The sequence below is a fragment of the Carcharhinus amblyrhynchos genome, chromosome 16, assembly GCF_965287045.1.
Source record: "Carcharhinus amblyrhynchos chromosome 16, sCarAmb.v2.hapA, whole genome shotgun sequence".
Classification (NCBI taxonomy): Eukaryota; Metazoa; Chordata; class Chondrichthyes; order Carcharhiniformes; family Carcharhinidae; genus Carcharhinus; species Carcharhinus amblyrhynchos.
Window position 1 is genome coordinate 46,414,139 of NC_137339.1, and position 27,639 is coordinate 46,441,777.

General features: G+C 42.3%; 1 protein-coding gene across 3 annotated transcripts in view; it reads left to right on the top strand.

Moving 5' to 3' along the window:
- The window catches only part of LOC145353988 (solute carrier family 12 member 5-like), a 1,060,877-nt gene that overhangs the window by 822,337 nt on the left and 210,901 nt on the right, over positions 1-27,639 (top strand). For all 3 annotated transcript variants that reach the window (XM_080205049.1, XM_080205050.1, XM_080205051.1), the window contains exon 4: positions 22,519-22,665. In XM_080205049.1, coding sequence (XP_080061175.1) covers positions 22,519-22,665 — 147 coding nt within the window. The remainder of the gene's footprint in view (positions 1-22,518; positions 22,666-27,639) is intronic.

A 27,639-nucleotide genomic window follows, 5' to 3' on the forward strand; every position in this document is an offset into this window, starting at 1 on the left:
CCCTCATTAATTGACTCTTCCACCCTGGGGAAAAGCTTCTGACTATCCATTCTGTCCATGCCCCTCATAATCTTGCAGATTTCTATCAGATCGCCCCTCAACCTCCGTCGTTCCAGTGAGAACAAACCAAGTTTCTCCAACTTATCCTCATACCTAATGCCCTCCGTACCAGGCAACATCCTGGTAAATCTTTCCTGTACCCTCTCCAAAGCCTCCACATCTTTCTGGTAGTGTGGTAAATAGAATTGAACACAACGGGCTTGATTTTACCATTGCGTTGCGCCTGTTTTTGGGTACAAAAAGGTGGTAAAGTCGGGAGTGAGGCCATTAATGCGATCTGGGCCCTCATTTGTATGCATTTAAATTGAATTAATGAACTGTCCACCCAATTGTATCAGCATTTCCCCCTTTACCACTGCGCTTGCCGATCTGGAACCGCACCATAATGGACCTGCTGAATAAAAGTCTGAATTGGGTGCTCCAGCTGCTGGAGAGCACATTCAGAGCTTCCACTCTCTCTGTGGGAGGGGAGGGAGGTGGGTCAGATCATTCTCTGGTTGTGGAGGGTGGGGGAGGAAGAGGAGGCGGGTCAGATGTATCTCTGGCGGGGGAGGGGGAGAGGGCCGATTGTGTTCTGGTGGGGAGGGAGGGAGGAGGCGGGTCAGATGTTACTCTGGGAGGGGGGCGGTGAGTGAGGCCAGATCATTCTCTGAGGGGGAAGTGGGAGTGAGGCCAGATCATTCTCTGAGGGGGAGGTGGGAGTGAGGCCAGATAATTCTCGGGGGGTGAAGGGAGAGGAGGGAGACCTGATCGCTCACTAGTGGGGGTGGTGGGAGGTGGGGGGGGGGAGATGGTTCTCCGGTGGGTGGGGGGATCAGATACATCACTGGTGGGGGTGGGGGGTGTGGGGGGAAGGGGCAGGGGAATCCACTGCCAGTCTGTGGCAATTGGGGGGAGGGGGAGCAACGGTGGCGATCGGTGTGGGTAGCGCGGGTGGTTGATAATGGGGACAGTGTTTTCAGTGGGTAGTGGGCGGGTGGATAAAGTGGCAGGTAGGCAGCAGGTACAGCGCGCATAGCATTTTACAGATTCCCTCACCTGCAACCCCATTGCGAGGGTGAAATGTAAAATTCAGCCATTTCAGGTTGATAACAAAGTATCACCTCCTGACTCAGAGATGAGAGTGTTAGCAATGGAATCAGTCAGTCATATAATATAGCATTGACTCACGGCACGTAGTACTAAGGCTCGAGTACGCCACGTTGCAGAGCCTGCGATGTCTATATACAGAATGACACACAGTCTGCAGGGCACCAGAAGAAATAGCACTTGAAGTGACTGTGGTGACACTGAATTTAATTTGATTAATAGTTGACACCTTACCATGTGACTTAACAACTAATGCTGTATCAAATGACTGACTGCCATGTGATTTAGTGACTGCCACTGAAAGATGTGAATGAAGAACTGACAGTATAGTATATGATCAGATGAGCAGCGACAGTAGGATTTGTTTTCTCAAGTATTATTGCCACTAGTGGAAAACCTTCCATCTGACTATCATTCTCTTCCTGCTAAAAACAGGGTGATGGACAAACAAGACTGCTTTTTTTCAGTAACATACCACCCAACTGCTGCCTGAGGCCCACGATTTTGGCAGCTTGGGTAAGGTATGTAAACCTGGCTCCTTTGTTTTTTGCAGAAACTGGCCACATTTTTTGGAGTAGCCAGATGTGGGCACTTAGGGAGCAATCTAGTCTCTGACAACTTTGTCTGCAGGAAGTGTGTCCAGCTGCAGCTCCTCCTCGCATTGTTAGGTTGGAGCAGCAGGTGGATGCGCTGCAGAGCATACAGGAGGCAGAGAGTGTGACAGACACTAGTTACAGGGAGGTTATCGCACCACAGGTTCAGACAGGTGGATGGGTGACTGCCAGGTGAGGCAGGCAGGTGGTGCAGAAGTCTCCTGTGTCTGTTCCCTTTTCAAACAGGTATATCATTTTGGATGCTGTTGTGGGGGATAGCCTGTCAGGGGGAGATACCAGCAGCAGCCAGGCCTGTGACACCACAGCTGGTTCTGTGGGAAAGGGATTGGGCAAAGAGCAAGCAAACAGTCGTAATAGGGGACTGGCTAGTTAGAGGCACAGACAGGCATTTCTGAGGCCACAATCAAGACTCCAGGACGGTGTGTTGCCTCCCTGGTGCCAGGGTCAAGGACGTCGCCGAGCGATCGCAGGACATTCTTAAGGGGTGAGCAGCCAGAGGTTGTTGTGCATATTGGTACCAACGATATACCTGAGAAAAGGGATGGGGTCCTGAAAAGTGAATACAGTGAGTTAGGCAGAAGGCTAATGTGCAGGACCTCAAAGGTAGTAATTTCAGGACGACTACTAGTATCATGTGTGAGTGAGAGTAGGAATAGGAGGATTAGGCAGATGAATGCCTGGCTTGAGAGCTGGTGCAGGGGACAGAGATTGAGGTTTTTAGATCATTGGAATCTTTTCTGGGGAGGGGGCTGATCTGTTCAAGAGGGATGGAGGGGGTTACATTTGAACTGGAGGGGGACTAACATCCTGGCGGGGAGATTTGCTAGAGCCACTCGGGAGGGTTTAAACTACTTTGGCAGGGGGGTGGGATCCAAAGCAGTAGGGAAACAGAAGAGAAGTTTGAGGACTGCACGGAAGTTAAAGAGAGCACATTAATTAGTAAAGACAGTGTCAGTAATCCTAGTACCAGACAGATGAGACAGAAGCAAGACAGAGAGCAAGAGAAGTCCAGATTAAACGGCATTTATTTCAATGCAAGAAGCCTGACGGGCAAGGCAGATGAAGTCAGGGCATTGATGGGTGCGTGGGACTGGGATGTTATAGCAATTACTGAAACATGGCTAAGGGAGGGACAGGACTGGCAGATTAATGTTCCAGGGTACAGATGCTATAGGAAAGATAGAACAGGAGGTAAGAGAAGAGAGGGAGTTGCACTTTTGATTAGGGAAAGCACCTTGGCCATACTGAGAGGGGATATATCCGAGGATTCAGCCACTGAGTCTATATGGGTAGAACTGAGAGATAAGAAGGGGGAAATCACTTTGATAGGGTTGTACTATAGGCCCCCAAATAGTCAGTGGGAAACTGAAGAACAAATATGTAAGGAGATTACTGATAGCTCCAAGAAAAATAGGGTGGTAACAATCGGACATATTAATTTCCATAGTATTAGAAGGTTAGATGGAGAGAAATTTGTTGAGTGTATTCAGGAGGAATTTTTCATTCATTATGTGGATGGCCCAACTAGAGAAGGGGCAAAACTTGACCTCCTTTTAGGAAATAAGGAAGCGCAGGTGACAGAAGTGTTAGTTAGTGATCACATTGAGACCAATGACCATAATTATATTAGTTTTAAGATAGCTATGGAGAATGATAGGTCTGTCCCAAAAGTTAATATTCTAAATTGGGGCAAGGCCAATTTTGATGGTATCAGGCAGGAACTTCCAAAAGTTAATTGGGGGAGTCTGTGGGAAAGAAAAGGGACATCTGGTAAGTGGCATGCTATCAAAAGTGTGTTAACCAGGATTCAGGGTAAACACATTCCTCTTAGAGTGAAAGGCAAGGCTGGCAGAAGTAGGGAACCCTGGATGACTCGAGATCTTGAGGCCCTGGTCAAGGAGAAAAAAGAAGCACATGATGTACATAGGCAGCTGGGGTCAAGTGAATCTTGTGAAGAGATTACGGGGGGAGTAGAGTTAAGAGAAGAAGAAAAAAGAGGCACATGATGTACATAGGCAGCTGGGGTCAAGTGAATCTTGTGAAGAGATTACGGGGGGAGTGGAGTTAAGAGAGAAATCAGGAGGACAAAAAGGGAACACAAAATTGTTTTGGCAGATAAGGCAAAGGAGAATCCAAAGAGCTTCTACAAATACACAAAGGGCAAAGAGTAACAAGGGAGAGAGTAGGGCCTCTTAAGGATCAACAAGGTAATCTATGTGCGGATCTACAAGAGATGGATGAGATCCTAACTGAATATTTCTCATCAGTATTACTGCTGAGAAAAGCATGGATGTTAAGGAACTCGGGGAATTAAATATTGATGCCTTGAGGAGTCTACGTATTACAGAGAAGGAGGTGCTGGAGGTCTTAAAGCACATCAAGGTAGATAAATCTGCGGGACCTGATGAGGTATATCCCAGGATGTTGTGGAGGCTAAAGAGGAAATTGCGGGTCCCCTAGCCGAGACAATTGAATCATCGATAGTCACGGGTGAGGTACCTGAAGCTTGGAGAGTGGCAAATATTGTGTCTTTGTTTAAAAATGGCTGCAGGGAAAAGCCTGGGAACTACAGGCAGTGAGCCTCACATCTGTGGCAGGTAAACTGTTGGAAGGTATTTTGAGAGACAGAATCTACAGGCATTTAGAGATGCAAGGACTGATTAGAGACAGCCAGCATGGCTTTGTGAGTGGAAAATCATGTCTCACAAATATAATTGAGTTTTTTGAAGGGATAATCAAGAAGGTGGATGAGGACAGTGCAATTGATGTTGTCTACATGGACTTTAGCAAGGCCTTTGACAACGTACCACATGGTAGGTTGTTGCATAAAGTTAAACTTCACGGAGTCCAGTGTGAGGTATCTAAATAGATACAAAATTGGCTTCTTGACAGAAGCCAGAGGGTGGTTATAGAGAGTTGTTTTTCAAATGGAGGCCTGTGACCAGCGGTATGCCTCAGGGATCAGTGCTGAGCCCACTGTTATTTGTCATTTATATTAATGATTTGGATGAGAATATAGGGGGCATGGTAAGTAAGTAAGTTTGCAGATGACAGTGGGGAAGGTTACTTCCAATTGCAGTGGGATACTGATCAATTGGGCCAGTGGGCTGATGAATAGCAGATGGAGTTTAATTTAGACAAATGCGAGGTAATGCATTTTAGTAGATTGAACAAGGGTAGGACTTACTCAGTTAATGGTAGGGCACTGGAGAGAGTTACAAATCAAAGAGATCTAGGGGTACATGTTCATAGCTCCTTAAAAGTGGAGTCACAGGTGGACAGAGTGATGGAGAAGGCATTCGGCATGCTTGGTTTCATCGATCAGAACATTGAATACAGGAGTTGAGACATCTTTGTTGAAGTTGTACAAAGCATTGGTAAGCCACACTTGGAATACTGTGTTGAATTCTGGTCACCCTATTATAGAAAGGATATTACTAAGCTAGAAAGAGTGCAGAAAAGATTTACTAGGATGCTACCGGGACTTGATGGATTGAGTTATAAGGAGAGGCTGAATAGACTGGGACTTTTTTCTCTGGAGCATAGGAGGCTAAGGGATGACCTTATAGAGGTCTATAAAATAATGAGGGGCATAGACAAGGTAGATAGTCAATATCTTTTCCCAAAGGTTGGGGAGTCTAAAACTAGAGGGCATAGTTTAAAGGTGAGAGGGGAGAAATACAAAAGTGTCCAGAGGGGCAATTTTTTCACACAGAGGGTGGTGAATGTCTGGAACAAGCTGCCAAAGCTAGAAATAGAGGCGGGTACAATTTTATTTTTTAAAAAGTATTTAGATAGTTACATGAATACGGTGGGTCTCGAGGGATATGGGCCAAATGCGGGCAATTGGGATTAGCTTAGGGGTTTTCAAAAAAAAGTAAGGGCGGCATGGACAAGTTGGGCCGAAGGGCCTGTTTCCATGCTGTAAATCTCTATGACTCTATAACTCTAGCCATGTGAAATAGAACATTATAAATTCCTGCTGGTGGGACAGTTAATTTGGAGTGGGGTGCAAGATTCCTGTGTGTTGGGCTTACAATGAACATTCATGAGATGCAAATGGGGTTCCTGACATAGATGAGCTGGACACTGGGCCTGCCTTTAACTGGAATGAAAATTAGGAGAACATTATTCCAAACTAATTTCCCAATGACGGGAAAATGATTTCTGGCCTCCCAGCAAATCTTTTACTCTTCTCCACAATGATTCCCACAGGTGGAGGATTGGGTAAATTCTGCCCTAAATTCTCTGCTTTTCTTCAAAATATTGCAGTAATTTATTCCTACTACAGCATTTCTTACAGTGGTTACACATTGGCCGTTGATCCTTCAACAAGGAACACTTCACACATTAATTGTATGAAGGATCCTTGATGCTGCGATGCTCTATCCATGAATGAAAGAAGAATGTGCCCAAACTCTCCACGTATAATAAAGAAGTGATCAATGGGGTTGATTTTCTGGCATAATCAGTAAATTTCAACAAACTATTTGATCCCAGTTTTTATGCTGCATGCAAGGCTCTTCCAACTCTATCTCACCAAACCCAATCAATATATCCCTTTCTCCGTCATGTACACATCATCATTCATTAATGTGTGCTTCTGCCCAAAGGCAACTCCTTGGCTCATTGTCTGTTAATGTTTCATCCTACACTAATTTCTTGGTTGTTTATCATTGGTTATTTCCATTGTCTTCCGCTTCCAGGAGCAAGACAAGGTAGCAGGCCTCAAGTCTATCTCAGCCATATTGCTGGAGTCACTTTGAACCACATACTAGCCATCTAGCCAACTGAGCTAACCCCATATGTACATATCTTGCTTATCTTTAATCTTAGTCCACAATCATTTAATGGCCCACACACATACTTCTTTACTCTAAGGTCACGCCTTACTCTCCACTTCTTAAATAATTAACAACTGTCAGTTTCTCTAATTGCTGGTCAATGAAAAAAATCAGCAATGACCAGGTAAAAGAGTGGCTTTGGTGAGGATATGGGGATGTGATCAGGGAGTGGGGGCAGAGGTAAGGCTGTGGTCCATGATGGTGGACAGAGCTGCCTCATTTGAGAGGAAGGATTGGATATAGGAAAGTGCTGAATTAACATTTTTGCAGATGTGATGGGTCTTGTTGGAAATTTCAAATATCTAATTATTTTCCTTTTAGAATAAAAATTTAAAGATGTTTAGAACAAACTAACAGTTTTATGGTCAAGTAATCTAGGAAAGTTGAGAATGCAGACGTTATGGCCAGGCCCAGGTGAGGTTCTTCAAAAATTGATTTGGCTAAGACCCCTCGATTTGTCACCATCCAGCTGGAATACCCCACAATTGCTACAAACGCTGGTGAGGAGACTGACGGGCTCTGTTCTTATTCAACCCAGTCTCCACTGGGAGCAACAAAGGTTTAATCTAACAAGGTTCACTTTTGCTTTGATACCTTTTCCAGACCCGATAGTTATTTTTAAAATGGAGCCAATTTAACCAGGCTTTATTAAGTTAAGATAGAGTACGTTTATTAACCACCAGAAAGGTAAAGAGAAATGGAAGCAGCACATGTAACTACCTTTACATGGATTAGATGCAAGAATTGAATCCAGTAGTATGTAAATATACATCAAACATATAGAACAGTCCTTGACTTGCAAGGAGTAAATAGATGAAAATAATGCATTGCGGCCGTGATGAATTGATTCCACTATAGTTGACTTCTGCTGGTGAATAGTTGACTCTTCAGTTCAGATGGTCTGGGGTTTGGTAGAGAAATTTCAGTTCATTTCTCTAGCTGCGATTCTTTTTATTGGCTGTTTGACTTCCACAGTCAGGGAGAAAGTTTTATTTTGAAAGGTATTCCTGCAAAAGATCATTTTTGTCAGGGGCACTGTTCTTGGTACTGCATCAGTGTGGAAAACCTGCAGCTGCTTTTCCTCATAGAACACACACACAGACTGACAAATACACACACATAGGCGTCAGGCAGGCAGGCAAGCCTGTTGGTAGTTCCTTCAGCTCACTTTTAATCTGCCCGTCTGTGTATATTTCAAGAGGAAATCACAATACATTTGTCAGTCTAGGCAATTCCACCCAGGACCTTTGAGATGAAATGGCCATTATTCCCTTCATCTTTGCTGGAGATGGTAATCATTCTTCGATGTTTTTAAGAGTACCTTATCAGGAAAGAGAGAGGGGTTCCATTGTCCCTTCAAGAATCACTTTGCAACCATTCCTGTCAGTGGCTGGGATTTGAGTCCGTTTTAAAGTCCATTATCTCCATATACAATCCCCATCATCTTGACAGGAGAAAGAATCTAAGGCCAATTCCAGACATTTTTTGTGAGAAAAAATTAGAACAAAATTTAGGACACCATGATGAATCTGACACATTTATGCTTTCTGCTACTTATGCACTCCTGTTTCAACCGTAACCAGACACTCATCAGATTCAGTGAGCAAATCTGCACTTACTGCACAATTGCCCAAAGTGCCAACTTGTACTAAAGCTCAGTGATCCTATGCAAAAACAAAACCTCCTGACACCTGGTGTAGTTCTCAGCTTACATAATGTATAAGGGTATTGCTGATTGCATCTAAACAAATTTAAATCATCTATTTGAGTGACCCAGCTTAGGCTGGGTCACTCAGTGTATATGAAACACTTCAATCAAATTTTCCTGTTGCCTATGGGTGGGATTTTTCAGCCCTTCCTGCTGGTGGGTTCTTCTGATCCTGCTGAATGCAATTCCCTGTGGTGGATTCCTTGGCAGCAGGGTGGGTGAGCCATGTAAAATGGCATAGATGTTAGTGGGATCTAATGGGATCAGCCAATGGTGAGCTGTCTCCACTGTTGGAAAACACACTCTGGGGTGGGGTGGGATGGGGTGCAAAAAACCCTGTCCAATGTTTTTCTAGGGTAAACAGCCCTAGTTCTCTCATGGTTATAAGGGGCTTTTAAACCACAAATTAACTAATGGCTCTCTGTGGAATCTTTTTCTAATTCTTTCCTGGGGTGTGGATGTCAGTAACTAGGCTAGCACTTATTGCCCATTGATAGTGAAGGAACAATGAGATATTTCCCAGTCAGAATGGTGTGTGATTTGGAAATGGACAGCAGAGTTTTGGATGAGCTCAAATTTACGTGTGGCCAGGACTACATTGGAATAGTTAAGATTAGAGATAACAGAAGCACACTGAGCTTTCTTGACATCTTGGTGGGCTTACCCGGGAGGGTTGGGGGGATGGTTGGAGGGGCCGGAGAAGGAGTTGTTGGAGGGGCTGGCAGTGGGGGGAGGGGGGTGGAGAGGGGGAGGCTTGAAGGCAGTGGTGTTCGTATGTATCCTATGCATTTGCTGCTGTTGTCCTTCCAGATGCAGAAGTCGCAGGTTTGGAAGGCTCTGTTGAAAAAGCCTTGTTGAATTGCTGTAGCACATCTTGTAGATGGTACATACTGCTGCCAGTGCACATTGATGCTGGAGGGAGTTAATGTTGAAGGTGTTGGATACGGTGCCAATCAGAGACACTGCTTTGTTCTGCACGGTGTCAAGCTTCTTGAAAGCTGTTGAAGCTAGGCTCATCTAGGCAATTAGAGAGCATTCCATCACACTCCTGCCTTGAGCCCAGGAGTTGGTGGACAGGCTTTGAGGAGTCAGGAAGTGAGTTACTCACCATAGAATTCCTAGCTTCTGATCTGCTTTTGAAGTCTCAGTATTTATATGATTGGTCCAGTTCAGTTTCTGGTCAGGATAGACAGGAATTCAGTGAGGATCACTAAATGGCAAGGGGAGATGGTTGGATGCTCTTTTGTTGGAGCTGATCATTGCCTGGAACTTGTGTGGCATGAATGTTAGTTACCACTCATCAACCCAAACCTGAATGTTGTCGAGGTCTTAAAAGTGAACAATATATTCTGGATAAGAACATAAGAAATAGGAGCAGGAGTAGGCCATCTAGCCCTTCGAGCCTGCCCCGCCATTCAATAAGATCATGGCTGATCTGTCGTGGCTCAGTTCCACATTCCTGCCCTCTCCCCATAACCCTTAATCCCCTCGCTTATCAAAAACCCATCAACCCGCGTCTTAAAAATATTTAGCGAGGTAGCCTCCACCACTTCAACGGACAGAGAATTCCAGAGATTCACCATCCTTTGAGTGAAGAAGTTCCTCCTCAACTCCGTTCTAAACCGCCCCCACTTTATCTTGAGGCTGTGCCCCCTAGTCCTACTATCCTTTCTGAGTGGGAAGAGTCTCTCCACCTCTATCCTATCCATCCCATTCATCATCTTATACGTCTCAATGAGATCTCCCCTCATTCTTCTAAACTCTAACGAGTACAAGCCTAGTTTATTCAGCCTCTCCTCATAGCTCAACCCCCTCAACTCTGGCATCAGCCTAGTAAACCTCCTCTGCACTCCCTCCAAGGCCAAAATATCCTTGCGTAAGTACGGCGCCCAAAACTGCACACAATACTCCAGCTGCGGCCTCACCAATGCCCTATACAGCCGTAGCAAGACCTCCCTACTTTTATATTCAATCCCCCTCGCTATGAAGGCCAGCATCCCATTTGCCTTCCTGACCACCTGCTGCATCTGCAAGCTGGGTTTTTGCGACTCATGCACAAGGACCCCAAGGTCCCTCTGCACCGTCGCCTGCTGCAGTTTTTTGCCACGTAAGTAATAATCCTTCCTACCATTATTCCTACCAAAGTGGACCACCTCGCACTTGCCAACATTAAATTCCATTTGCCATTTCCTGGCCCATTCGCCCAGCCTATCTAGATCCTTCTGTAGACTCTCCACACCCTCCGCACAATTTGCCGTTCCACCAATCTCGGTGTCATCAGCAAATTTCGACACCCTACACTCGGTCCCCTCCTCCAGATCATCTGTATAAATGGTAAATAGCTGAGGCCCCAGCACCGACACCTGGGGCACTCCACTAGTCACCATCCGCCAATCCGAATAGCACCCATTGACCCCCACTCTCTGCCTCCTATTTGACAACCAATCCTCTATCCACGCTAACACCCTACCCCCAACTCCATGTCACCTGACCTTCTGCAATAACCTCCTGTGAGGTACCTTGTCAAACGCCTTCTGAAAATCAAGAAAGACCACATCCACCGGCTCTCCTCTATCCACCACCCTAGACACATCCTCATAGAACTCCAGTAAATTTGTCAGACATTATTCCTACCAAAGTGGACCACCTCGCACTTGCCAACATTAAATTCCATTTGCCACTTCCTGGCCCATTCGCCCAGTCTATCTGGATCCTTCTGTAGACTCTCCACACCCTCCGCACAATTTGCCGTTCCACCAATCTTGGTGTCATCAGCAAATTTCGACACCATACAAACCTACCAAGGTATCAAGAAAGGATAGCATGCTTCTGTTACCTCTAATCTTAATTATTCACATGTAAATTTGAGCTCATCCAAAACTCTGCTGCCCATTCCCAAGTAGCACCAAATCTCATTCATCCATCCTCCTTGCCCTTGCTGACTTACGTTGTCTCCTTTTCAAGAAACGCATCATTTTAAATCTTTTTTTAAAAACCTTCATGGTATCTCCCATCCTTTTCTTCCAACTCCACAATTTACAATAATCTCTGTACTCCTCTAATTCTAGCTTCTTGCACTCCCCAGTTTTAATCAACCCCACCCGTTGGTGGCCATGCTTTCAGCCCTGCAATTCCCTTCCTAAAGTTTCTTCCACATCACTTTTTCTCTCCTTTAAAATGCACTTTAAAGTTACTTTTCTCACTGTGATTTGGTCACCTTTCCTTTTGTGCTCTTGTGAAGTGTCTTGAGATATTTTACCATGTTAAAGATGCTAGAAAATACAAATTGTAGTTGACGTTTTATATTATTTTGTCCCAGCAATCATCTCCATTTTCTTGATGCTATTGAGTTCACAGATTACAAACAAAAGCTTTCCAATAAAATTAGGTTATCATCCACTACAGCCAGTCTGCATGCTGCAAATCTGTCTGACGTACTAAAGCAATCTCAATAATGCACATAATACACTTGTTACATTAGGCATTGGTTGGCATGCAATAGCACTGGGCATTTTGGATCAAAATACACTTTAATTTCAGGTACCTTATGTCAAGTGGAATTGAAACAGGAATCCTTTCTATCCCACCCACCCCAAAGAACTCATATTTTGAAAGTAAATTCATAGCTCCCATATTCCCAGATGGAAATCTTGCTCAAAGGGAACATGCAGTGGAGAACTGATATGACAGTGCCATGGCCCTACTTGTGATCCACACTTGCTTTCAACATGGACCCCCCCAGGGAGTGTTTTGTTAATTAATTTAACCTCAAATATGTATGCAAGGTGATCCGATAACTACGTGGCACAACCCTGTCAATGAATAGATGCTTTTTTTTAACCACACCTATGCATGTCTTAGGAACTTGAATCCCAGGAACGTGATTCCCTGAGGGAAGAGAGGATACCAACATGAATTCAGAAAGCAAAGCAGAAATCACAACATTAATCAAGGAAGAAAATCTAATCTATTTCAATGTATTATTACCATATATAAGTATCCATCTGAGAGTTCATTGGTGGTATGGTGGCATAGTGGTTAGCACTGCTATCCCACAGCGCCAGGGTCCCAGATTTAATTCTGGCCTTGGGTCACTGTCTGTGTGGAGTTTGCACATTCTCCTTGTTTCTGCATAGGTTTCCTCCCACTGTCCAAAGAAGTGCCTGTTAAGTTGATTGATTGCGCTAAAATATCCATTAGTGTCAGGAGGATTAGCAGGGTATATGCATGGAGTTACAGGGATAGGACCTGGGTGGGATTGTTGTCAGTGCAGACTCAATGGGCCAAATGGCCTCCTTCTGTACTGCAAGGATTCTGTTATTCTTATTCTAGGTTTCTGTAGTGTTGCTAAATTAATGTTGATTTTAACAATAAACATCATTACTATGTTTTTACAATGCTATAAAAGTATCACTCATATGGGATTGTGTAGGTGGTGTGGGTCCATTTATTTAGACTAAGCGCATAAGAACATTTATACAAAGTAGGAAACTTGAAGGCATCAGCAACAGAGCTATAAGTAATATGTTCTGCTTATAGAACAAAATTAAAGTGAAACTGGATCACTTAACACACAGCACTTTTAGAGATGGTGTATTGATATACCATAAAGATAATATAATCACTCAGCTTATTCATTAGGGGATAAAATTTGGTTTTATGGTAGCTTTATGTATACAATAACACACATCACTTTTAGAGATGGTGTATTGATATCCCATAAAGATAATATAATCACTCAGCTTATTCATTAGAGGATAAAATTTGGTTTTATGGTAGCTTTATGTGCTTTATGTATACAATATGCTTCAGAGCAGGAATGTCCAGCTGTGACTGAATTTACAATTAGTATAAGACACTGATGTTGAAAAATGTCTGAGTTTGTAATCTCAAATGTCCTAGTTACTGTATAGCAACACAACAGCACTGTTGTTGATGTGATCACCAGGTGTGATTTCACCTGAATGGACAAAGGCTGTGAATGTGAATTTACTCATCACTTGAGTGTTAATCAGCTCTGTCAAGACTATCATTAGAACTGAATGAAGGTGCAATTGGACCACCTGAGCTTCTTTTTAGAAACTTTGAAAACTAAAGTTTAAAAAACTAATTGTGTCCCCACTGCAATTCGTGTGCAGGACATACCAAGAGCTGCAGCACTATCTTCTCAATGAGAGCCACACAATAAACTGTGCCATGAAGCCAGTCACAATGCTTTATATTACATTTATTCCATTGATGTTTCAGGGGCCAGATAAAACACAAGATCAAAGATTTTTCCACGGATACTATGTGGCTTAGTTGGTAGCACTCTCACTTCTAAACAGGTAGATTGTGGGTTCAGATTACCCCCATGGCTGCTTGTGCATCAAACCTAGGCTTGATATTCCATTGAAGCCCTGATGGACTGTTGACTGTTAGAGGAACTCAAGATGAAAGATTAAATCCAAGTCCCATCTGCTATGTCCCTTCTAAGTGTGGATGTGTGGCCACACAGTGATCCGAATGTTCCAAGCAGAACCAATCGGCTGTGCACAACTAACATTCCCTTTAAGTTGTGTATCAGTCTTAAAAGGATCATGCAGTGCAACAAGCTGGTTGTGCGCAGCGAACAGTACTTAGGAGGAAAAATGTCTTCTGTTCTTCCAGGTTGACATGAAATACACTTTTGAAGAAGAGTAGGTTCATATTAATCCCTCAACCAATATCACTAAACATCTCTTCATCATCACATTGCTGTTTATGGGATCTTGCTGTGAGCAAATTGACAGCTGAATTTCCTACATAACAAAACTGACCTCTTCAAAAGCCATTCTTTGGTTTTACAGTGTCTTAGAACATCCTGAGGTTGTGAAAACTGCTCTATAACTCCCAGACTTTCATTATTTACTATCCAATTTTGAGGCAATTGAATTTAGTTGACAGTGCCCTGCATTATAGAGTACACACTCAATTTTCCACCATTATTTTGAAATAGGATGTAACTCCCAGTCCTAAAGTGGCTGTTTATATTTAAATCAAGAGACAATCACATAACAGTATCATAGATTGCAGCAACCATCTTTATCACTTTTTTTTAGTATGTGCAGTGACTACCAACCCAGCCAGTAGTTTCTGCAGAGGTTAAATCTCATTGAGACGTATAAGATGATGAATGGGATGGATAGGATAGAGGTGGAGAGGCTCTTCCCGCTCAGAACGGACAGTAGGACAAGGGGGCACAGCCTCAAGATAAAGGGGGGGGCGGTTTAGAACGGAGTTGAGGAGGAACTTCTTCACTCAAAGGCTGGTGAATCTCTGGAATTCTCTGCCCGTTGAGGTGGTGGAGGCTGCCTCGCTGAATATTTTTAAGACGCGGGTTGATGGGTTTTTGATAAGAGAGGGGATTAAGGGTTATGGGGAGAGGGCGGGAATGTGGAACTGAGACACGACAGATCAGCCATGATCTTTTTGAATGGCGGGGCAGGCTCGAAGGGCTGGATGGCCTACTCCTGCTCCTATTTCTTATGTTCTTATGTTCTTATGTAAATGGAACTCTCCGAGCACTCAGCTGAATTTGTACAGAAGCCAGACTTCAATAATGTGCGTCATTGATTGAGGTGCATGACCATTTCAGTCTGGGCTCTCTGGAAGGCCCCACTTCTGCTGATTTGCTGTACGAAGGCCTTGGCCAGGGCAGAAACAGTGGATGAGTGCTCAATATTGGTGTGGCAGGCTAAAACTGGGTGAGCCGGCTGTGGGACCTGTGATGAGGGAATGGTTGTGAGTGGTGCTGTGTTGGTTCCATTCCTACTACCATAGGGCCTCAACTGTTATTCCTTGGCATGGAGGTCTTAGCCATATAGGCTGGTATGATAGGAGGTGAGCAGCAGGTAGATTGATAAGGTCCTTATCTCGTGTTAGGCTTGGGCTCCAAGAACTCTTTGCTTATCTGAGAGGGTGAAATGTTGCCCAGGACTGGAAGTCAAGGGATTTGAGTTGATCGGAGGGTGCCTGAGATGATATGCATTGTTGTGTCGAGCTGGGTATCTACAAGACTGGCATGGGATGAGTAAGTACCACACTGGTGCACAATATTCTGCAGTTGAGCGGACGATGACAAGTGCTGAGCTCCTTGATGTTTGAGCATCTGCACCCCACAAAGAGCCAGCACGTTTACTGAGGAGGTTGTTTCACATTTTGATCTTTGCTGCTGTCTTGCTCAGATGTTTTTCATATGTCAGTATTTGATCAAGGGTAACACCAAGATAATGAGGGTGTTGTTTGTGATTCAGTCTCTTGCCATTCAAGGAGTTGTTGAGTTCCCACTTGGAGCTGGCACAGTGGAGGTGGAACATACTCAAGATTGATTTGTTGCTGCTGGGCTGAAAGTACCATGTCTCACAGTGGTTCTCCAGCTTTGCAACATTGTTTTTTAGTGTTGCCTCTAATTTGAGAAAATGCCTGACTGTGAGAGGCACAGCAGATAATGTCGACGTAGATGAACTTCTGAGACAGGGTTGGAAGCAGATCGTTGATCTAGAGAACAGATTCCTTGGGAAACCCATTGAACTGTTTCCTCCAGGCGCTTGTCTCACCACCTATGTGCACCCTGAACTGGAGTAGTAGTTTAATGGTGTCAGTAAACTTGGGAGGGAGGACTCTTGAGATTTTGTAAGGAGACTGGTGTGCCACATTGTGTTATATGCTGCAGTGAGATTGAGGAGAAAAGCACCTGTTCTGAGGTTATTTTCAATGAAGGCGGTCAGGTCAAGAACCTGGTCGAATGAACTTCACCCTCGTTGTAAGCCAGCTTACTCAGCTTTCCAGATCTTCTCCACCTCTGACTCTATCCCTTTTAAGATGCGACATTCTAAGACCTTGCAACACATAGAGAACGGAGATAGTGGTCAGCAGCTTGAAGGTAAGTTTGAGTCTTTGCCTGATTTTGGTAGGCCGAAGACTTTGGACCTGCGCCAAGATTGAGGCAGTCTTTCTTTGCAGATTGACAACTTCAATCTTCACTTCATATATCACTTCATTGATGCTCATCTGCAATCGTATCCATAGGAATAGGTGTCCTTTATTTCTATAAATACCACAGAGAAGACAGAAATGAACTAAAAGGGCTCCTCAGGTGCTAACATCCTGCAGTAGCATCCTAAAACCTAAGAGGTGTTGTCAATGCCTACCCTTTGCCCACACTCTTTAAATGAAGTTGATACTGGAAATTACAGAAAGATTAAGTGTTAATCTGGCCAACAAAGGCACCATCTATTTTAATTAAGGCTCTGAAAATTATTGAGGAAGATCCAAGCTCATAGACACAGAATAACAGCTATAAATTGTAGCAGGCAATTAGAATATGCTAAAAGAAATGAGTGATGCTTGTAATCCTGTATTTACCGGCAGGTATCAAAAATTCTGTCTGGCCAACAGAGCTTGAGGAAAGAATGTTCAAACATAAGTCATCAGAATCTTTTGTAAAATTAGATTGAGCAGTTTCAGTCTAGTTCCCAGTAAAAAGAAACACTGCAAAATTGCCTTGAATTTGGCATTACATTGGCACTTAGAAAGTCCAAACGATGTCTGGTTTTGGAAATGGCAAAGCAGTGAAGTTGGAAAGGGTTCTGAATTTGAGACTGAATTTAGCACATAGTAACTTTCAATACCTTGGGATAGTTGTCTACGTATACTGCATACATACTAGTTAGAGGGACTCACCAAGGCTCCTTAGGCAGCACCCTCCAAATGCACAACCACTAGTATCTAGAAAAAGAAGGACAGCAGATGAATGGGAGCACCAATCTGACTTGGCAATGTATCAACATTACTTCACTGTCACTGGGTCAAAATCCTGGGACACCGTCCCTAACAGCACTGTGTGTGCATCTGCACCAAAGGGACTGCAGTGGTTCAGGAAGGCAGCTCATCACCACATTCTTAAGGGCAATTAGGGTTGGGCAATAAATGCTAGCCTAGCGAGCAATGCCCACATATTGTAAATGAATAATAAAAAAGATGGGTGGTTGAATGGTATGAATGTGATTTCCATGATCAAAAAGGGAGGCGGTGGTGTGGTGGTATTTTTGCTGGAGTAGTAATCCAGAGACCCACGGTAATACTCTGAGGACCTGGGTTTGAATCTCACCATATCAGACTGACATTTGAATTTAATATAAAGCCTGATAATGACCACGAAACCATTGTTAATTGTTGCAAAAACCCATCTGGTTCATTAGTGCCCTTGAGGGAAGGAAATCTGTTGTCCTTACCTTGTCTAGCCTACATGTGACTCCAAATCCACAACAATGTGATTGACTCTTAATTGCCCTCAAGGATGAACTATAAATACTGGCCCAGCCAGCATCACTCAAATCCCATAAATGAATAAAAAAAACATATTGTGCATGTGCCAAATAGCAATTGGGAGCAGCTCAATAAGAGACCCAGTACAAGGATCATGTTCTTCTCTATAGGCAGGTACTGACATTCACTAATAATTCATCTCACCCCCCTCCTCCCACTGGTGAATCAATTAGAGAGTACGACTAAGAGCTAGCAACATACATTCAACAATGCCACAAAGGGTAAATAAAGGGGTAAATTACAGTGAAGATACTTGCAGCCCACATTCTTGATTGAGATCAATAGAATTTGGATTAGCTGGCCCTAGAGTTCTGATTGACAAGCATTTCTGTAGAGGATGTATAGTAAAGGTGAAAGTACACAGCCTTGAGGAGATCCAGTATTCATTAATATGGACTTTGAGTAAATCCTGAGAATTACCCCCAGCTAGCCCTGGTGTGAAAGAAATCACTGATCCAAAGTAGGAAAGCAGGATGATATCAAAGTTTGTCAATTTCTTAATATGATTGAATGACTGCATGGTATTAAAGACTGAGAAGACATCAACAAATGTAGCACAAGCATAATTGTCTAACCCATCCGTGTACTGTGACCAAGGTCTGAACAGCATTATCCACTAACTTGTGAGTTTGATTGGCAACTGTAACTGATCAATTCGTGGAACATGAGGATCTTAAAGACGCTTTGACTTGATACACTCGAAACACTTCATGACTATCAATGTAGGAGCAACTGGTTGGTATTCATTCAGCTTGGCAGGTCATGGCTTCTTAGCAGACGGAATGATAATGGGTGATTTTCAGCAGCAAAGGAACAGTATGCATGCCAAATGATTTCTGAAAGACCAGAAAGAAGGGAACTGCCAACAACAAGGACATTCCTTAAGAACTTTTTCACAGATGTGATCTGAGCCATATGTTTTCCGTGGGTTCACTCACTTGAATTGCTTCTCTACCTCCCATTTGTTGATGATAACATAAGATCCTTTTAACTCGCAAAGTGAAACCTGCCACCAACTCACACATTCCTCAAATACATCAATTTTCAAACCAGCTTAAAAAAGTCATTCAATTCATTCACATCACGAAGGTTGTCGGCAGATTAAATAGAGGTCAGTTCTCTTTTTTGATGTGAAATCTGGCATTTTATGTTTAAACTTTTAAACATCTCTGTAGCTTCAGAAAGCGGAAGAAGAAATAAAATGGATGAAAAATAAATAGTAGATACTGACAGTGAGTGCTGTGAATAAGGGTCATTTAAGAGCAAATAACAACAACTTGTTTAAGTTTATTTATTAGTGTCACAAGTAGGTTTACACTAACACAATGAAGTTACTGTGAAAATCCCCTAGTCGCCACATTCTGGCACCTGTTCAGGTACACTGAGGGAGAATTCAGCATGGCCAATGCACGAAACCAGTACAGTTTTTGGATTGTGGAAGGCACCCAGAGGGGACCTACACAGATATGGGACAGGAAGTGCAGATTCCGCACAGACAGTGACCCAAGCTGGGAATTGAACCCAGGTACCTGGCACCGTGAAGCACAGTACTAAGCACTACTGTGCCACTTGTATTTATATAGTGACTTTAATGGCATTAAATATCCCAAGGTGCTTCACAGTATGTGTCAGTAAACAAAATTTGACACTGAACCTCATAAGGGACATATGACCAAAAGCTTGGTCAGAGGGATAAGTTTAAAGGACTGTAAGGAAGTTACACACAGAAAGATGGACAAGGTCATGGGGAGATTTTAAACCAAATGGTTGAGAAATTTCAGAACAGCCTATTGCTGGATTGGAATCCAATGTAAGCCAGTGAGAAAGAGGGTAATGGGTCAATGGGATTTGTGAGTTAGGACATGAGCAACAAAGATTCGGATAACCTAAATTTTGCTGCACAATGGTGGGAGGCCAAGCAGGAGGACATTGAAATAGTAGTCTAAAGGTAACAAGTGAATGAGTGAGTGACTACTAACATAAGGAACATGCTTTCTTTGAAGAGTACAATATCTGAAAATTTATGTCACAGTCACATTATGGAGACTTTGATAGTAAAATGGCCTGCGCATAGGGTTCCTTTGAGGGTTAAGTTTCAGTGCCCAGTGCTAAAGGGGAAGATAGTCAATGCTGTATGAAGAGTTAATGATTCATGGGGAATGGATAAAGGGCAGCATGGTGGGAGGTCTGTCATGTAGCTGTGATATTCCACACAATCTTAACAGTCACCAGTGGGCGGAGGAGGCTATTTGTTTTAATACAGCATTAACATCAGGGGGAAACAAACAACAGAATCTGATAAACACGTGCTAAAGTGTTTCAATGCATCAGTATTTCATCATATTAACCTCTTTGCACGTGGCAATTCACCTCCCATACAGAGCATTGGGAATGAATCCTGTTTGTTTTGATATCACGTTTTGTTTGTGCCTCTCCCTCCTGGACCTTGGACAAATTTGTTGCAAATTTCACCTATTAGAGCTGCCAGACAATTCTCAGAAACCAGCAAATGTAGAAATTACTTTACCTGTCAAAATAACAAAACAAACGTCTATAATAATAAGTTTTTCTTCTCCTATAACTCCAGGGTTTGATTACCTCTCTTGTCTCTTGGTTAACAAAATACCTCAGGACATGATCTGACTACAGTTTGAGTATGATTTCCTCTAATGTATACTTGGGCTGCTTTCGCATTCTGTTTACTTCATTGATTGCTGTTCTGCAATGACTGGACGTAGTGGACATTCAGACTGGCATGAGCTCTGCATATCTTTCTGTCATCTGCTTCATTACTGATTGTGAAGTCCTTTCTGTCATCCTTTATTAATTCCAATGTGCAGTACTTTAAACTTGCTTGTGCTAAATTCTGACTGCCATTTTTAATCCATTATGTCCAACCCAATGTGTATTTCTTTGAGCACCTCCTCAGAATCTCCTAACTTGGTATATTATGAAAATATCTGAAGGGATATTCACCAATAATGGGCAACCTTAAGCCCAGAGGCCACATGCAGCTGATCACTCGACAGAATGCAACTCATGAGTCATTTTGTTGACCATTGCCCTCATGCAGGACTGCCACATTCAACTGGTTTCCATCCATAGAGATTTTTGCCACCAGTATAACTGAAGTGATATGCACTTAAAGTAAGGAATGAAGTGAGGAGCATGCTGATTGCAGACAACATTGGCTGTGAGAGCCATATTCCCTCTGCATCTAAACTGTAAACATTTCTTTTGTTGTCATCATTTGAGGATGATTTATAGTTCCATTAACATATAAATTATTAAGCATTTTCTATAACATGTTATGAACAAACCCAATTTCAACCTTGTGGCCCACTGAGATGAAGGAAGGCCACTCAGGTGACCCACTCGCCAGCTTAGGTTGCCCATCACTGGAGTTCACTATTCCAGTCATAACCCACCAAAAAAACTGAAGATTTTGATCCTGTTGAATATCAATTTGTTTGTATATTGTTTGACTTTTAATTTTGTAATTTCTATTCAGCGACCATTTTAAAAAGAACATTTATGACGTTACGTTATATGAGTTACTCAGTTTGAGGGAGTTTGGGTCTTTATCATCAATTTGTGTGGTTGAAACAAGTTCCCTAAAGCATCCTGAATTAATCATGACTTTGTCTTTTCTTATAGTCAGTCTGTTTCCTCCTGTGGGAATGCACTATGTTCCTCCATCCTGACTGCTCTTCTCTTTGATGTGATCATCATTATCAGTTACACAGGTCGCAAAGAACAAAAAGCAGATGATAGAAAGAATGCTGGAACTAATCCAGATTATTTTTTCAGAAGCTGCATTGATGGTGGTCCCAAGTGTTGAAGTAGTTGAAACTTGACTGTGGGTTGCAAAGTGATGATTGTCTATGGCTTTCTCTGCAATAAGGTAGAATTGAAGAAATAAGAAACAGTCAGGGGTGAAAGGTCTGATCAATGAAGTTCTCCTTGGGAGTGCATGTTGTGTGTTCTGAAGTTGTCACCCAAATTTCAATAACAAATAGCAGTGTATCATGAAATTATCATGCATCATCAACATGAACTGTGAAAAGTACTGAGCTGTATAATTTTGAGGAAAAAAATTAGTCACGTCCAATTTGGTGAACGTAATTGATTGTTATGCTTGACCCTGCCTGCTTGTTACTGGATAGAAATCGCCACAACCTCCAAGTACAGAGCATCATTTTGCTTGGAGGCAATTTGGACCGGCTGGTGGAATGTATGTACATTGATGGAGGAAAGATACCCTTCTCAGCTGCCGCTTCTTCCATGTGGATGTAAATATAAAGAGTTTACCTCACCATTTCTTTTGCACCCTACCAGCAATCACTGGTTAGGTTGCTGTGGATCTAGGAAGGTAGTCACAGCTTCTTCAGTACAGGTTCTGAATGTCCTTAAGGAAGTTAACAAATGAATCCTTGAAACAGATGCAGCTCCTTCAAATCAGTATTGAACTCAAGCTTGTGCTTAGTTCAGACAGCCACCTTAGCAACCTAAAAAGGTGGCCCTTAATAAATTTAGCAGTGGCCAGAGTGCTTGCACTAAGTTCATCTCTGGTGTACCCATTGTACAGCTGTAATAGAAAATAATGCTATATCTTAATAGAACATTTCGAACCACATGATTTCAGAGTAAAATGGTGGTGGTTATAGGCCAGTTGCTGATAATGGGAACAATATGAAGGAATTCTGAGAATAGGCAAGGAATGTATCATTCAGTATTAAAGTACCTATGTGTGATATTTTCCTGGATAAATACACTGGATATTTATGACAGATTTTTCTTCATTGAAACATGTGAGACTATTTTAATTTTTTTGCTATCTTTGCTTTCTTTGCAGGCTACACGGATGGGTACAATCATGGGAGTCTACTTTCCCTGCCTGCAGAATATTTTTGGAGTCATACTGTTCTTGCGTCTGACATGGGTTGTGGGGGTCGGTGGAATCATGGAATCTTTCTTCATTGTCATGTTGTGCTGCTCCTGTGTAAGTATCAATTCCCTCTCAATTTGCTCATTTGAGGGATTTCTTTAACACCTAACAGAGCATTGCACTAAGGGGAGACTTTTTAAGCTTGACTTGACTTCCAAGTCATAATTTCAGAAATTTGAACAAGACAACCTAAGCATTTTATAAACTCAGTGACAGGGTGAAATTTCTCCCATTTGCCCAAAAGAAAGGCAAACCCAGCAACTGAAAGGAAAGCTAACAATGATGTGTGTCAGGGTTGTGATGGGGCACAGTGCATAAACAAATGGAAGTGTTGTAGTCATTTCTGAATAGGTAAATACTAAATTAATGTTTAATTCCAGCTGTAAAACATAGAAATGTACAGGATTGGAGAAAACCGTTACTGTTCCTCTGGCCAGTCCGAGTTCAATCAACAAATTTACAGCGGGCATTCTAGATAACTGCTAAAAAAGAATCAAAGTTGTAGTTTCCTTTTTGACTTATATAGTGAACACACTATCCAGTGTGGAATTGAATTATATGGATCAGAACCAATGTCCACCAAACCCTAACCCTGATGCATTATCTGATCATAACCATGACGTGACAGAGCTCCTTTACAGCTGGATCTCTCTGACCATTCTCACTATCTAGCTTTACTCTTGAACAAAGACCATGGGCAAAGTATCAGAAAGCATGTAGCACTCTAGGAATTGTACCCAAATCTGAAGTTCAACGGAGCAACAAATAAAAATCCAACCTACATTAATGGACACCTTCAAATGCATAAAGATAGAGAAACTGAGATAGAATTTATTCTGGACCTCATGTACACCCTTGGCTTGAGCTGCCACTGTTAACCACCCCACCACAGACAGCCTGTTGCATGAAAAGTAACAATAGGATGGCCATCAGGTAAGTTTGGGGCAAACGGTTAGATCGGGAAATAGGGTTGGGGAGAGCATGGTGGGGGAAATCCCCAAGACTGTGGAGTCAAAGGATATCTGGTTACTTAAAAATAAATAGTTATATTTGATGGCAATGGGGCTTGAAAAGAATCTTGAATGACACAGACCGGACCATCCTCCAGATTTATAACAGGGATCACTCAGGTGGATGTAAACAATCCTATGGCACTATTTTGAAGATGAGCAAGATTGTCCTGGCAATCCTTCAGCAGTCATTAACTTCTTCATTGACTTACAACCCAATGCTTGTCTAAGGCAAGAGTTGAGTTGCTTAATCTCATGGATCTCATGTATTTTCATTTCAACATTCAACTGGATTATTATTAAATTATTTTTAAAATTTCCAGTGTAGAACCCTGCCATGGTTATCAACTGAACAAACCACAGGGAGGTGTTTTGTCTACTTCCTTGGGCAAAAACCATGGCCGGAATTCTCCCATTCCGCCCACCACGGGAATCTCTGGTTTTCTGATGAGCACAGCCGCAGAATCCCATCCCAAATCTAATGGGATAAGTTGTACATTTAGCATTTTTTGACAGTCATGTGACTATTTTAATGTCATCATCATCAGCCCACCTCCCCTCAAAACCATACATCACCTTTTTTCCCTTGCAAACGCCCCATCTCCAATTGTTCTTCTCAGCCAAAAGGCTTTGAAAGTGTTGTCACCTCCATGCCCATGTTTTCTCTAGCTCTGTGGCTGAATCAGTTCAGTCAAGCTTATGTTCCTGCAGGAGACCTTAAAAGGCCCAATTCATCATCCTATATGACATCTTCCCTAATCTCTGCGATTATGACTATGATGCACATGCTCCCAATCTTTCTCTCTGCAATCTTTGATCTGGTCAACAATACCATTGTCCTCCAGTGCCTCTCCTCTATTGTTCAGCTGATTGTCACTACTTGTGTCTGATAAACAATTTAGGTAAGCACAGGGAGGAGATCCTGTTGAGGACGTATCAAGAGTTAGGAGTTAAAGAAAAAGTGGGATCTTAAGGGTAATACTCTTTGTGTTATTGCTGAGCCACAGGCAAATTGGTACAGAGACAGACAGGTCAGGGCAATTAACACATGGCTAAAAAGCTGGTATGATTAAAGAGAATTTCATTTCCGTGGAGCACTGGCATCAGTACTGGAACCAGAAGAACTGTATCAATGGAAGAGGCTCCACCTGAATCAGAGTGGGACCAGTGTCCTCAGGGAAAAGGCAAGTAAGAAAATGGCAAAAGCTTTAGACTAGTAAGATGGGGGAGAATCTCCAAAAAATGAAGCAAGCTTAAATATAAAGACAACAAGAAAGGAAAGTATGGTCATGGATTAGTAGAGTTATAGAACAGGAGCATATCAACATCGATTAAGAAATAAAGTGAGAGGAATTGCAATTAAAAATGAGTTAAATTGTCTGTATGACAATGGACTTGGTGTTTGTAATAAATCAGGGAAACTGGAGGCAATAATACGTGATGAGGAACCAGATGTCAGGATTACTGAGACAGTTACAGAAAACTAGCACTGGGAATTAAACACTGCAGGCATTTTAAAAAGCTACTTATCAAAGATAACATAATGGCAGCAGAAAAAAACCATGTAGCTGTTGATAGGTTAGGAATAGAATCCATGTGGATAGAGCTCAAAAATATTAAAGAATCAGTCATTTTAATAGGGGTATCTATAACAACCTAATAGTGGAAGGGATATGGAGAAAGAAAAATGCACACAAAGCAGGAAAATTAATACAAAAGATTGAATAATATTCATGAAGATTTCAACTATCCCAAAATTAACTGGCTGGAAAACATTGGTAAACAGGCTAAGGGAATGGAGAGTTCCTATAATGTGTACAAGACTCCTTTCCAACCCAATATGGAAGCAACTCAACAAGGAAGGATTTGCTACTGGACAGAGTCACAAGGAATAAACCAGAAGTAGCGGGTTGGTGGGTGGGTTGGGGGCGGGGGGGTGGGGTGGTGGGGGTGGGGTGCTGGTGTTAGCGGAGGTGAGATATAGTCATTTTAAATGATGTTCAGCAGGGTCCAGGAAAAACATACGCCACTAAAAGACAACTAACATGAAGGAGATGCTATGAGCAGGATTTTCAATCGCTCATGGCAATGATATCGGGCAAAGTTAACACACTTGGATAGCAAGACAGTCTTCCAATGATTCCATGTCAGAATTTTAAAGGAAGCTGGGATGGGGATGGGCATCAACTTGCATGCTCCTAATAAAAACTTTTTCACAGTCTAGAGGGGGACAGAATTAAATTTTCAAAGTTAATAATGGGGAGAGGGAACAGTCTGGGAGTGCAACTGGGAGCAGCAAATGAAAAATCATGTATGAAAAAGGATAGTTAAATCTAGGTGCGGATGCTATGGCACACGTCGTCTCCTCATGAGCAAAGCAGCTTGAGTACCTGAGGAGTGTGTTTTTTGTGCACTTGTGTGGGCCCAGAAGCCGCCGGGCATTTGTTCTCCTCCTACTTCATTCCTTCAGGCAACAACAAGCCCGTTAATGGCTGCTCTTAAAATGGCCTACCAGAACTAGTTCCTGCCTCTTTCCTGAACCTATATATCTCTGGGCAAATTAAGGCCTTTCTCATTGAATATCACATTGCTTGACTGATGCTGATTCAGTACAGATTCAGGACATGAACAGGAATGAAAATTCAGGCCCCTGAGTGCATAAAACATAAATAAAAATCTAGGAGGAAGGAAAGTGACATCCACTGAGCACATGTGAAATACATGGGAAAAGTATGAGAAGAAAATTAAAGATTAAATTGGAAATGGCACACCACATTTTAAAAAAAATGATGAAAAATATTAGATAAACTAAATAAAATGGAAGAGGATAAAACCCCTGGTCTGGATGAATTCCACCCACAAATTTTAAAAGGACCTCAAAAAAATTAATCCAGAGACAGCATTACATATGTTTAATAATTCATGAGAAAAATGTGTAGTATCAGAGTACTGCCAGATAATTAATATTATACCCATAGTTAAGAAGGGTGAGCGAACATTTCCAAGTATCTTTTATCATCAGTGGTATGAATAATAATGGAATATCTACTGAAGGAAAAGGCATCTGGAAACCAATAATATAATAGTGAATAGACATCCTTTATTTCAAAAGGGACAATCTTGTTTGACCAACCATTGAAAAGATATCAGAAAGGTAGACAAGGGTAATCCTATAGGTGTAAGCTGGAACATTCTATCCATTCATGCCCATGAGATCTTCTGCTCCCACCGATAGCACACCTCTGTCACAGGTTCCATGGTGGCAAGGGAGGTGTGCAATGGGGAACCCCATTGACAACAGCAGAACCATAAGATCCCATCGCCAGCCAACAATGGGCTGCCTCCCACAAAACACATAACGTGTTGCACAGTAAATCTCACCCCTAATGTATTACAATTTGCTAAAGATCTTCATTAAGGTGCAATAGAACAGACTATTGAATGAAGTTAATGCATGCAGAGCCAGAATGGATAGCTAACTGGCAGCAAGACACAAAGCAGAAGGGTAAATTATAACTATTCAGAGGCAGAAAGTAGAAAGTAGGATCCAGATATAAAAGATGAAATAGTTTACTTTGAAGAACAGCAAGGGAGTTTTCACTCAGCATCACGCTAACAAATGATTAACTTAGTGTTACACTGTTGTTTGGCCATATTTCCTACATTACAAGAATGACTACATTTCAAAAGCATTCCTTTAATTGTAAAGCACTTCGGACCTTACTGAGTTCTTGAAAGGTGCTATATAAATGTATTTTAAGTGATATGGCTACACTTTTTCAATTTGAAGATATATATGGATTCACTTGCATTAACCACAAAAATCCATTTTCTCATAAAGACACAGCACTTTATTTGTTCCAAGATTATCTGATCAATCAACCTAGTTTGGTTGAACAACCCCTTGAAAAATAAAGGTTTGATAGTTTATGGTGTTTATGGAATCTGAGTACCTCATAAATTCGGGTGCCAAGACTATTTGACACTGAGATTAAAATAGAATTAATGGTGCTTTTAT